Here is a 13,772-nt window from a genome sequence, read left to right as displayed (position 1 = left end):
ACATACTATTGTTACATTAGTAATGTTACAAATTATTGAAACAAAATTAAAGTATTAATTTGAATGGATAATTATGAAGTAAAAATTGAAGTACATAATCAAAATACTCTTTTAACAATCACACATTTTCAAGAAATTGAAAATGGACCATTGACTAGTAACAACAACATACGTTTGCTGATTATAGTAATCATAGTATACACATTTGAAACTTACGTTTTCGCTATAACACAGATACAAACGCGTAGACGAATCTTCGAAAGTGGCTAAACATTCTTAACTAATTCGTATCGTTCGTGACTGACAGAACAATGAAATTCTCTAAGGAGATGAAGAAGAAAAATTGTTGAAGGAAGAATTTACCTTGATTAATATCGTGTTGAAGTTTCGAAAACTATTTTGCTCCAAAATCAGACCAAGTGCAGGAAATTACTTGGGAAACGTCAGAGAGGTAGATATTGAGCAGGACAGTATTCCAGCAAGTGCTTTGAAAGTCCGTCTATTAGTAAATTGTTAGGGAACTTGCTTAAATAAATAATTGACCCTGCTGAGGAATCTTGAGGAGCAATCGTTTGCTCTTCAATGCATTCTTGATTAAAATGTTTAACGAGTGTAACGTATGATTCGATGTCTAATTTTCTTTCACGTTTAATCATTGCAACGATTATCAAATATTTATAGTATGAAAGAAATTTAATCAAAATTCGAGATTAAAATATAGATATTAATTGCACAACAAATAATAAATAAGTTATGCAAAATTTCTTTTTATAGTGATATTCATAGTCACATAAAGGTGTTTCCTGTTTTTTATTCATACTATGCTAAGGTAAACGTTGAGCTTCAAAACATTACCAACTTTCATAAGAAGCGAAACTTTTTTCTAGTACACTTTTAATAAGAAATACGATAGATTATTTCGCAATTTTTGTGTACTGAAATTCCTGTTTCACTTTAAGTTCTTAATACTGGTAAGCCCAAAGAACGAAATCTTCGATTCATTGAGAATACAATTTTTTTTTCAGTAAATCCTCTTTTCCATTTTAACATTCCGTTCAATCTGTTAAATGAAAATTAAATTCCACTTTGCTCATCAGTGATTAACATAAAATATTGGTGCATCCCATTAAACGAATAAAAAAGATACATATTATATTTTAATGAAAATTGAAATAAACAGTTGTTGGATTTAATAATTTACAATAAAAATTAAAGCATGTATTTAGCATTTCCATGGAAGCTAATTAAATTTACAATAAAAGTTAATATTTATTTACTCCAGAATTATAATTATATACAAAATAAATAAACATTCGAGCACATGTGACCATCATTTTAATTTTAACTATTGAGAGATTGCAATGTCGACGAAACGCCCGCAAGACAATGAAAAATCCAACAAAATGAAAATCGAATTCTGAATCATAAATCACTGGCCGAATTGCACAATCAACGGATCCTCATCCAAAGGTAAACTTCTGTTAGTCACAGTGGTTGGTACGAACAAAAGCGAAACATACACGATTGTTCGAGCAAGTTCCCGTCACGACCCAGTAACCGGAACGTGATCCCGTGAAAGTGATCCAACCCGATGAAGTCCACGAGCCGTTGACGACGATGATTTTCAGCGAACCGTGAAATCCTCTTGAACGAGGTGAGCTACCTCGAGAGTGCAGCTTCGATGGGCCATATTTCACACGGCCATTATGCGAACGTAGGTGGGGGTAATAATACCGCACAATTACCGTGGATCTCAAGTTCTCGAAAGAAAGGAAATAAAATCAGCATAAAGCGAGCTACCAAATGGCGCCGGCAGACCTTTAATGAAAGTACCAGCCAGCGTTGTGTAAGAAGGAGGAACAGTGCCGGATAGAAGACGCTGAAGGAACAGGAGGGGCTTGGCCCTTAAATTAATTCGCGATGAATTACGTCCGCGCCAGATGTTCGGGCAGTTGTGTTTATTTATGAAGGAACTAAGATCTTCTTCGTCTAGTCCTTAAAACCGGCATTCGACCGAACAAGCTACTACCGATGATCGATTTTGCCTCTTCCTCTTGTTTAGCCTATAGCCTCAGGCTTTTGACAATTCCATTAATAATATCCTGACAGAACACTGTGGGACTTGGTGGATTAAAGTGTAGGATCATTAGAATGGATTTCGCCTCCCTAAAAACGTGGTCTGGTACCCTGACAATTCTAAAATTTTAACATTCAAAAATTCTCAAATTTCTGGAGGATCTGACCCACCCTCAAAAATTCTAATTACACCCATGTGAATATTTTTGAAAGTAATTTATGTATTTTAATTTCACTGTATTTCAATGAATTTTCACAGCAACAATTATGAAAATTAATCTCTAACCCTTTGTTTCACTCTGCCCTGTCTACTTTGAACTATTCAATGAATTGATTTAATTACTCAAGGATCAAAAGACTAAACAGAAATCACTGCACAATGGAGAAACTGTTTTCCTTTCTAATTCCACTTCGTCGTCAGTCACGAACGATTCGATTCCCGTAAACCCCGTGGAATCCCCTTGAATCCCGGTACACTTTAACAATACTCAAAGGGAAGAAAACCAGTTGGAAAAAGTAAATCGTTCATCCGATAGAAACAGTCGAGAGTTTGAGAGCATGTACGCGAGCTCTCGATCAAGAAAGGTTCCATTGATAGCACCAGTCGCGTTTCGTCGTCTTTCACGTCTCGAAGGCGGCCCGAGAAGCTGAAGAGCATTCATTTATTTTAGCATTAAATACACAGCACCGTCGTCGTCCTCGTCGTCGTCTGGACGTCGGCGTAAAGTGTCTGTCGATGTCGTAATCGAACGTTAAACTTGTCGCGGTTTAATCCTCCAATCGCCACGATTCACGACTAACTCTATACAAGTTCCCCCATTTCCCTCATCCGCCTCTTTCGCTGAATCCCTCCTTTCCTTGTTGACACGAACGGATTAAACCGAAACTTTCCGCGTCGATAAATAAACGATCAACGAGAGGGAACACAAGTACGCTATCAACAGTTGGAAATACAAAAATATCGTCGGTACATCTCTCTTTCACGCTCATTCTCCGTACCGTTCGTTTTTCTATTCAACTAAAATCGTCTAGAAAAAACAGGACTCGCTCGTCTACCGTACACGCTCACGATGACCCTTTCTATTCCTGGAAAACGAAGCTGTTCGTTTACCTCGATCCTGGATAATCGATTGTTCGCTATAAATTTGAGATCCAGGAACCATGGAAAATGTGTGAAAATTGGTGCGAACAGTGTAATAGAATGTGAAATTTTATATTTTAACCCTTTCAATCAGCGCCGGATTAAGGAAGGCTAATGTTATTTAATTTTATTAAAAATAAGTTTTAATTTTTAATGGAGGATCTTAAAGGTTTAATAATCGAGAGCTTCAGAAATCTCGATCCAGCTCATATTAAATTAATTAACTCTGCATTTGAAAAATTAAAATTGCTAATTAATTAACACGTTGAATACTGTGGCACAGCAAATGACCTATTGTAGAATTATAAAAAATAATAGGTTTATGTATATTAAATTTTTTGTTGCAGAACAATCAAGAAGTTTTTATTAAAATTTTACATTGAAATGGTTCTCGTTCAATTTTTTTATTGAATCGGAAATAATAACAACCGTTCAATTGATTTATCGTTAATGTATTTAACGTGTTTGAAGGTAGAAGTGCTGCACTGTGTCTTTGAGAAGAGAAATGGTAGCAGTAATTATGAGTACATAGAAGAAGTGAACTTTGAAGTTTACGTGGGGTCAATTTACGTAAAGGCAAACTTATACTTTTCTGTAAACTTCTACTGAAGTAAATATCTATTGAATGATAAACAATTCTTGAAAAAATGAAAGAAAATTTTGCATCTATTTATTTCTCTGTTAAATGAATTGAGAAATAAGCTCGGATCACATGGATTGGTAATTAAGGGTGAATCGTGTGCGTGTGGTAGTTGACGTTAAAATCGCTTGGTCCGATCGAAGGAATCCGCTAAAACACCCAGCTTCGCCGTGGTGTCCGTTGCTCGACACATAAAAAAGCTGCCGACAGTCATTAAAAACGCGATACACCTTTACGAGGTTCTAATTATACAGATATCTTAGTTACCCTGACGTGTCAGTATGCACACACATGTACACGTGCAAGCCTGCGTGTGTATGATACATTGATACGTGTACAAACATATGTACATGTACATCACGTGAATTTATTGCCGCTTAAACTGAGAAGAATTACGTACCTGGCTTGCAAATATTCTATATAGGTTCGTTTTTAGTTTAGCTAAATTGCCAGGATCGTATCTCTTATATTTTCTTCGTTTTCTTCCGCTGTCGATACCTATCCCTTCTCGTTCATACGCCTTCTATTTGATATTTTGGATCCTAATGATTTTTGGGGGATCCAGTGTCTTCCAAAATCAAATTTATTTTCACGATTCGCATTGTAAGATTTCGTTGGATATAGAAAGATGGGGGATGAAATTGAAGGGTACGTATGCAGGGTGGTTTCTTCTAAATTATTAAAAATTAAATTCTACCACATTTTTGAATTCTAAATTGAAATTCTTCCAATGTCGTGTTATACACAAACTTTATAACAAAATTAATACATTGGTAATCATTATTTTTAAATTTAGGATAATTATTTTATTTTTTTATTTGCTTAGAAATATAGTGGAGCTAAAGGGTATTTGTGGCTCTCTCCATGGTCCGCCGTCCGATGGTTAATGTATAATGTAAAGAAGCAAAGTGTGGCAATTTTTTAAATCACTCTTAGTAATTCCATTCAAATATTAATCATTTTCATAAATGAATAAAAGCGCGATAAATCCTTCGCCTAATTTCATCCAGACAAATGAATAGACAACACGTCCCAAACGTTTCATCGAAACTTTCGTGACATAATCGTATCACGTCGGATATTTCGAAGCTTAAAAAGGAATTTCATTTTTTTTTTTGTTAGCTAACATATGAAACGGAATATCGTTGATCGGTAATGCTGTATCGATACAAACAGAATGTTTGCACACGTCGGGAATGCACCTGTTAATATTTCATCGATCTCTTTCCCGCCAGTGCGAAACAAAGTTTCGACGTCTCGCGAATCGTATTTTTCATTTTACTCGGAATAACGACCACCATGATTTATGACTACGGCTACTCATAATAAATAAACATTGCACGTGTTTACGTTTATTTTACGTTTTCAACAATACGGGTCGATTCTGCGGCATCGTCAAAGAATTTTAATTCATCAAGTGAAAATGTCTGCGCGATCAATGATGGATATTCGGATGATTGAAACATGTTAAATAAATGTTTGATGGAAATTTGAAGAAGTGAAGAATTGATTCAAATTTATTATAAATTATTATTCTGGTCACGTAGAAATACGAGGTTTGAGGACCGCTCGTCAAGCAACAGTCACGTAAAATCAAAGCGATACATCACCCCATAATAAGAAATATCAGTCCATTTTTCGAACCTTCTTGTTTCTATGAGATGCGTGTTTCACGAAAGTGGAGCAATTTTGGGGGGATATCTGTAAGCAGATGGTCGGTGATTTTCAATCCACAGAAATTGTATTTGAAAAGATATAGAATCTGAACAAATTTAAAATTCAATTTAAATCCAGCAAAGATTGAAGGGCGAAAAAATTCCTAGTTTCAAATGAAATTTTGCAACAAATTTATTTTATTTACATTCCTGTAGCAAGTTAAATAATTTAATATTTAACTTGAGGAAAGTTAAAAATTGCACCCTTGCATACGTACCATTTCATTACCCTCGATATCATCGATATCTTTTTCTCGCTGTCATTATTAACTACATCATTGTAAGAATAAGCCACTCAGGGAAGACGATACTTCGAGAAACAAAGCGCACCACGTATCAATTCTCTCTTCGATCGTTTACAATCTCGAAATAAGAAATTTTCCAAACCTTTCTGGGTCCATTCGTTCACTGGTATCTCTGGCGAGCTATGATCAGCAACAAAACGATGACGAGTAGATTGAAAGCAGAATGACGATCATCAGCTCTGGAACTGGCACCGATCGTTGGTCTTTTCTTACCGATTCTCACGGTCGGTACCGGTGTGGCAACTGATGGATAACCAATGTGCCCATTGATAGTGTTGTCCACCGACAAAGGTTTGTTCTCCATTTTCTCCATTTCCGCCGAACCGTACACGGTTTCATCCTCTTCGTCGTAGAAAGACGGTCTAACTGCTGTTTGCGTCTTTGCTGGACCCGAAATCTCTGAAATGAAAAAGGAAAAAGAAACAAGAGATATTATACAGAATTTAAATCTCTTGATGTTTCAATTATTATCGATAAAATTTGAAGACGAAAAATGTCTCGAATACTTTGCCACGAAAGATCAAGCATCGAAAAGTCAATCCATGCCCTCTTTCTTATCATCATCGAAGCTCTCGCGATAAAGGAGAATATACGAACACAGCGTACAGGAAATAAGTAAATCCCGGTGTCGGGGAACAACATTGATTCCCAAGACGTCAGGTTGCCGTAGGAACGATTTACGAAGAGGACATGAACGTGCGAGACCCTTCGGATGAGAGTGCATCCCGAGTCTATGCTTCCTCCGGAGTGCTTTGATCCGATCGAAGGATTCCCGTGATCGTATGCAAGAAAAAATGAGGATTGACCGAAAGAAAGCAGACTCTTTCTCTCTGATATCGAGGAAAATCCTTGGAGGTTTCCACGGCAAAGTGAGGATGCTTGTAAACACGAGCGTGTTTACAGGAAGGCTTCTTATTTCTATCAGAAGGCGATCATTTTCTCACCGAACAACGATCTCTAGAGATTTTTCAAAGACTCGTTCATCAGTCGCCAATCGATAATAAAATAATCGCGAATTTAAATGGACGTCCTGATTTAACATCAAAATTGCTGGCACAATTAATTTCGAAGAAATTTTTGTTAAATTGTCGAGTAAAATAAAATGAACGCTCACCGTACAATCGTATGCTGCTCTCCACATCGCCGAGAGAATTTTTCGCCACGCATTTATAAGTACCCACGTTGTTTTTTTGCAAATTGCGAATAGTTAGCACCATTCGTACCTCGAACTGGGGTTTCTCGATTGTTTGCACGTCATGCTGCTGGCTGGATATTATCATTGCTGGAAAAGGAAAATTAAATTTTCGAATTTTCCATACGAAATGATAATTTCTTTTTCTAAGAAAGAAATGATTTACGATGCATGAATTTCCGATTGGATGCTCGAAAGTTGTACGAGTAATTTGAAATTGTAATTCGAGTGCACCATCGAGCAACAAAATATTTCCTATCCGTGCTCGTTATGTTTGGCTTCGATTTAACAAAGGTGCAATTTTCAAGGGAAAGAAAAATTGACGCCATCGCAACGTTTTTCGATGAGCGGGAATAAATATAAAATACAAGGGTATACACGATGCCGTCGTTGAATATTGCAAACGAGCCGAGGTATACGGAACGACGTATAAAAGTATGCGAAAATTCACTTCTTAAACGCGCGCCGAGTCTCCTTATTACAGTCTGAAACGTTCTCGTGTATGTATATATGTATATATATATATACGTATACACGGAGCAGAGAAAAAGGGGGCACAGGATTTTCCTGTGCGAGGTGAAAATTACATACGAATGCATTGGGACGAAGTGCTTCGCAGAAGTTGCGCTGAAGCGAAGGCATGTCTACTCGTGCAGGCTACAAACTGCTCGGAGAATATATTCGCGAACGGCCGAGAGTAATTCACTCTCACATTTGTCTGCAACTTTTTTTTCAACCAACTTCAACGGGGAAATATTAAACCTGTTAAGAAGGGAGGAGTGTTTCTTTCGAACAGAAAGCCACGTGAAATACCAACAATATGATTTATTGGATGTATCAATCAGCGATCCATCATTAGTAATTTTTAATTTTCTAATTAATTCTTGGGATCTTTTAATATAGTGGGTGGAATTTGTAACCCTGACGAGGAGTTAAAAATTAATAAAATAATAATGGGTTATAAAATAATCTAATCTATGTTTTATATTTTGAACTGTTTGAATAGGTGTTTAACGTTGACTAGTAGTTTCTGAATGGTATCGATTTTCGAGACGGATAAACGATTTGAAATTACATTAATCTGAGTGGTGTAATTTCAAACGCAACTCGAGCGTAATTTTTAAATGAATTAGTAGAGGAACAGCGCACAATGTAATTATTCTTGTTTCCATTTAACAGCGAGTGATCAATACAACCGCATATTACTAGATTACATTGAGGATTAATCGTATTTTGATGTATTACATCGACGGTTTTGTAATAATTACCTTACGAGCAGTGGACGCTTTTCACGATTGTAAGTACGAATATTGAAAATTAATGAAGCAGATAGTTTCTGAAAATAGTGTTTAAATGTTCAACGTCAAAGTAGAGAAATTGAAAATAATTTTCTTATTCGCTCGCATTGTTAAAAAATAAATTATAACGAATCATTTATGAGAGGAAAAATGAAGGTAAAATTTAAATATTCTGTAATACGATCGGACACTAAATCATGATTTATCTCCGATCATTATAATATAAACAGTTTTCGTTTCATTTACGACGATCGAATGAAAATTTCATCCCTGTTAAGTGGATAACAAGGTGCAAAAACAAATGTTACGAAAACACTCGTTCTTTCTCGTTATATCGATTCCAAAAACGTGGAATTTATTTGCGAAACTAAACCACGAAACCAACATTTATTTCTGCAACAACTATATTTTACTGGTCCAACGATACGTAATGCAAATTATTGCTAAGCTGTATATAAATTCGTACACATACCAAAAATTCGAATGGAAAGCAATAATCCTTCAAAATATAAAAAGGAAGAAAATTTCCTACTCGAGAACTGTTGGAAAATTCTCTATGGAATTCAAGAGAAAATGCTTGGTGGCAAAAAACAAGGTTGCACAAAATTTCCAGTATTTTTACGAAGGAAAATGAAACAAGCCTTAAACAGATTGTATCCCGGCGAAGTGACACGTAAGGGAAAAAAAGGGAAAGAAGGGGGTGGCAAGATGTACGATCCGAGGAGTAAAAGCGTACGTGCCAGGATTGTCGAGGAATCACATCAAACTGGAAGGCAAGTGGCCGAGAGGGAGATCCTTACCGTTATCCTTGACCCAATAATTAATCGACTTCGGTGAAGCCTCGACAAAACATTCCAGGACCACGTCTGTACCCAGAGGAGCTCCTACCAGTTGATTAGGTACATGAATTACCGGCACGACTGTGAAACAGAATCCCAGATAGGGGTTTGCAGTCGAACAACAGACGAGTGTTTCCCTTCGTTCGTGTAAAAGGAAATCGATAGATTATTGGCCAAAACTAATCACTATTACTCACAATGAACGTTGATAAAAATACGTTTGCTGACCGTTGGTGGTATGCCGTTGCTGGCGATACAGAGATAAACCCCCATCTCGTTTCTCGAGATCTTCGTCATGTTCAATTCTTCGCCTTGGTATTCGCTTACCGAACTCACTGAAACATCATTCAAATTGGTACTTAAATGATTTAAGTACTTTTTATGGCTTAAATTAATCCTTCTGACTTCTAGGTCATCCATAGTATTGGATCTTTTATTATCTTACAGACAAAGTGGAAAATATGAAACATATGACAAAAAATTGATAATTTTATTTTTATTAAATTTTGAATGAAGTATAATTCTAATTTAAGCTTAAATTTATTACGAATATTATAAATTGAAATAATTTCAAACATGCTATCTAATTTTTTGTTCATTTCCCGGGTTTAATTTTCATCAAATTTTTTGAAAATATTCTACAGTATAGTGTACCATTTTTTCTATACCTTAATTATTAGATTTCTTTTTTTAAGAACCTTTAAATTGGACTCTTTTTTTTTTTAATTCAGTGAAAAGAAAGAAGTTTAAATGAAGCGTAGAGTACTGTTTAATACTTTCGAAAGTTTTTTAGAACAAAACATTGGAGCTGTCGTGGACCAGGCAAGCTTTAACTTGAATTTTTACGCTCCTTGTAACAATCAGGGCGAAGTGAAGCTTTTAAATAAAGTTTTTTGTGCTTGATAAAATATTTTTTAATTAAATTAGCTTTCACGTGTGCACGTTTCCACGATGATGCGAATACTTATATGTATGTTCCATTTGTGCGAATTATTTTTAATTATAAATGTTTCAACTGTTCTTGAGATTTAAGCATTTGTTCAGGGAAATAATTCGATTATTTTCAATTTGCTTTAATTATTTTGAGATTGATTATAATCTCATGATATATAGAATTATTGATCTACTTTGCAAGGAAATTATAGTGAAAAGCAGTTGAATTGATTAAACTTTATTACCAGCAATAAAATATATTATTACTTTCTTTAATAAAAGTTGCTGGAAGGATGAAGAAATTTTTATAATCAACTATAAAAATTTTAATTCGGTAATAAATGTCACATTAAATATCCAAGTATTATACATAAATAAAAGTACTAATTTGAAAAATTGAAAGATTCAGAGACCAATGTCGAGTAGAAATTATTTTTTGAAGAAGTAGAATTCAAAAATCTTTTTTAATTATCCAGCTTAAGACCATTATGTTTAAATAGATTCACAGAGAATGCTGACAAGAAAAATTGGGCAAGATAAAGCGTGGTCTTTTAATGCAATTTGTTACACCTGTTCGTTCTCTCTGCTGGGAATATTGCAGATGAAACGCGCAAACTATCCCCATGTGCACTTCTTACTGTACATTGCTGGAAACTTGTGAACACATTGGTTTTCCAAAATTTCGAAATACGAACGTCGTCTGCAGACCCATAATTTCTTAATTCAATTACGTCGAAACGCAAAATTACACGTCTTTCAAAGGTAAACCGCATTTTTGAAGTTTCATTAACAAAGCGAGCAGAAATTTCTATTAATAATCTCGGTGTTACGTAGAAATTTTCTTTATTAAAATTTACGGGTGTACATGGCTCTTTCAATCTAATTTGTCGTTTGCCAAAAGAATTAATTACGAGAACAGCGTTATGTACGCCTTATTGTTCGAACAAGCAACGTCGTTTTACTGCACTAATTTATTTGCTAACATAAAGCAGTGACTTGCGAAAGAGAATTTAATTATCAGTGTTCATAATAAAGTAAAATTCCTCGAAATATAATTTATGTTTTATTCAATATCGTAGCTGCGTATCCTTTCTTTTTTCGAACACCGTAGAAAGTCCAAACAATTTGCAGAAATTTATTATATCCTCGTGAGAATATCACAAAAGGTTGAATGCAGATATTTCATTTTATATATACCTTTCATGCTTTTTATTTAGTAGGAACAATCAACGTTTTTGAACCACTCGCACATGAATTTACCAGAAAACTACTGCCTTAAAAAGCAAACTTCCGTAAATCCGTCGAACTGCTTCCTAGCAGCGTGCCAACAGAAATCGCTAATTAATGAGTTTGTAAATCATAAATCATCGAGTTTCGCTTAACTTCCCAGCGAGGCTCTGTTGCGTTACTGATTCGGAAAGCAACACTGGTAATTATAAAAGTGCGGCTACCCAACGATTTCTTCATGAACCGACGTTCTTGGAAAACAATATTATTTAAACATCACCAGTTTTTTAATTACTAAATGAAAAATCAAATTACTAAAAGAGGCAAGTTTCTATTTTAAATAGAATATAGATGATTGAATTTTATTGTTAGTTTTGGTGAAGAATCACTAATTTCGTATTGAGAATTATTATGAACCATTTATGCAGTAAACTTTAGCAGATTTTAAGCTTTAAATTGATATGTCACAAGTGCTATTTTGGAATACTTTTATGTCATGAAATAATCTTAGACTTTTCACATTTCGAAATTGGACATTGTCCGTTGCGATCCACAACCAGTCATTCTGAATTGAGAGTATCAACAGGGGGTTTATATAGTTATTTTCTTCAAGCTTTAAGCTTTAATTTGATGTGCCACAAGTGCCATTTTCTTATACATTTATGTCATCGTCAAATTTAATATGCAGCATTTGCGAAACAGCAGAAAACACTCGTATACATTTTATTGAGAAAATTTCCTGTACCAACGAGCCGTGTACCATGGTAAATTGAAATCTTAGGGCAATTAAGGTGCAGCTCTCGTAGGCAGGTTCGCAACTTTTCACTCCCCCACCCCTCTCGCGATATCCAATAATTATCGCCATTGTAGGCCAACAATAAGCTATCCCCTTGGCGCGTAGCTACGGTCGCTGCACTTAGCACGTGTTGCAAGGGTTGCAGTGCACACACAGAGAGCGAGAGAGGTGTCGCGACGTCGACGTCGCACCGAAATTTACCCGCTATTAGTAACACCATGCTGAAGCGAATACTAAATACGTCGTTTAGTCTGAAACAGGAACGTGCAAGGGTAACTCTGGCACGGTACGTTTCTGTCCATCAGGTATTCCACAATTTCAACGAACGCTATCCACCGATCGTTTTCAACGACCGGAGACGAGACACGACGTCCAACGATTTCGTTTTACAACGTGTGAATGCACGGACGTCGCGACGAAAAGCGTCGGTAGTTAAGCGACATTTGAAGAGCGTAATGGAGTTGCACGAATGGTGATATTGTTAAAGAACGAACTACATCCAGCTTTTTTTTTTTTCTTTTTACCAGCGAACATTGAACGACGTTTGATTTCGTGTATAGACGTTTACTCAGCTGTGTTTGCATTTAGTTTTAATTTAGATCAGTTTATTCTTCTTCTTCTTCTGTTACAATTTTCGTTTCATTATAAAAGATGACAATTTTTTGAATCTTTTTATTTAGCAGAGGTGGTGTAAAATCTTGTGAGATAGAATTGTAATTTCATTTCTAAAAAGGAAGGAAATATCATTTTCTTCTGTATCCTTTAAATTAGAATACACTAATGGGTATTACAAATATTGCAGAAGCATCTTCCGGAAACATTGTGCGCGTTCTAATCGTAAATATTCGGAGTATTCCGGCAAACGGGTGCAAAACGTGACCCGTAAAAAACACGGGAGTTCTATCGATTCTCTACGAGGTTGCACAAAAGTATTACTTAACAATCTTGAGAAAGTTACGTCTCGCTGGGGGCGGTTCGCGAGCTCGTCTGCGGTTTCGCGAGGGTGAAATAAGGAAATTAAAACACCGGGTGAATCCAGGCGTCTACGTTCGAGGAAAACATAATTGTATATTCCGGGTTACATCGACGGAACGGAGTTGAGTATCATCTATATTAAATCTTACCAGGAGACTTCTGGTTCAAGGCGTTCCCTGCAAATGGCTTCCGAATTATAATGTCCTTCCCGTCTTCTCTGCGCCACAACACGCGGGGCGGCGGTACGCCTCTTGCACGGCACGTTAACTTCACCTGTACGTGTTATGAAACCAGAATTATACAGAGAATCGAAAGTTCGTTATTTGCCGGGTCACGTATAAATATGTTTGGAAAAATTACACCCATGAACCGTGGGTGAAATGTATTCGGAATGGAACTGGGTTTCACATACCTTCGGATTATATCGTTCGTTGGAAATAGTAGTTTGATTTTGAAAAGGATGAAAAAGGAACATTTAATGCTTGTTATTTATAAGTAATATTAGTTCATTGAGTCTTATAACAAATAGCAAATTTCAAACTGCAAGTATTAACCCTTTGTCGCCTGATTTGTTTGAATTGTGTCAGAGATACAGCATTAAACTATAGAGAATATTTTTTATTTCAGAAATTTAT

General features: G+C 35.8%; 1 protein-coding gene and 1 long non-coding RNA gene across 4 annotated transcripts in view; one reads left to right on the top strand and one right to left on the bottom strand.

Moving 5' to 3' along the window:
* Positions 1-13,772, top strand: part of LOC143305472 (uncharacterized) — a 217,725-nt gene that overhangs the window by 124,830 nt on the left and 79,123 nt on the right. The gene's annotated exons all lie outside the window — the stretch shown is intronic.
* The window catches only part of LOC117604447 (lachesin), a 66,848-nt gene continuing 53,155 nt past the window's right edge, over positions 80-13,772 (bottom strand). Inside the window, exons 6-10 of the mRNA XM_034324509.2 lie at positions 13,287-13,410; positions 9,404-9,541; positions 9,168-9,287; positions 6,992-7,159; positions 80-6,276 (exon numbers count right to left, since the gene is read on the bottom strand). Coding sequence (XP_034180400.1) covers positions 5,978-6,276; positions 6,992-7,159; positions 9,168-9,287; positions 9,404-9,541; positions 13,287-13,410 — 849 coding nt within the window. The 3' untranslated portion in view covers positions 80-5,977. The remainder of the gene's footprint in view (positions 6,277-6,991; positions 7,160-9,167; positions 9,288-9,403; positions 9,542-13,286; positions 13,411-13,772) is intronic.

Source organism: Osmia lignaria, chromosome 7, assembly GCF_051020975.1.
Source record: "Osmia lignaria lignaria isolate PbOS001 chromosome 7, iyOsmLign1, whole genome shotgun sequence".
Lineage (NCBI taxonomy): Eukaryota > Metazoa > Arthropoda > Insecta > Hymenoptera > Megachilidae > Osmia > Osmia lignaria.
The sequence above is the reverse complement of the archived record's forward strand: the minus strand, read 5'-3'. Positions and strand labels throughout refer to the sequence as shown.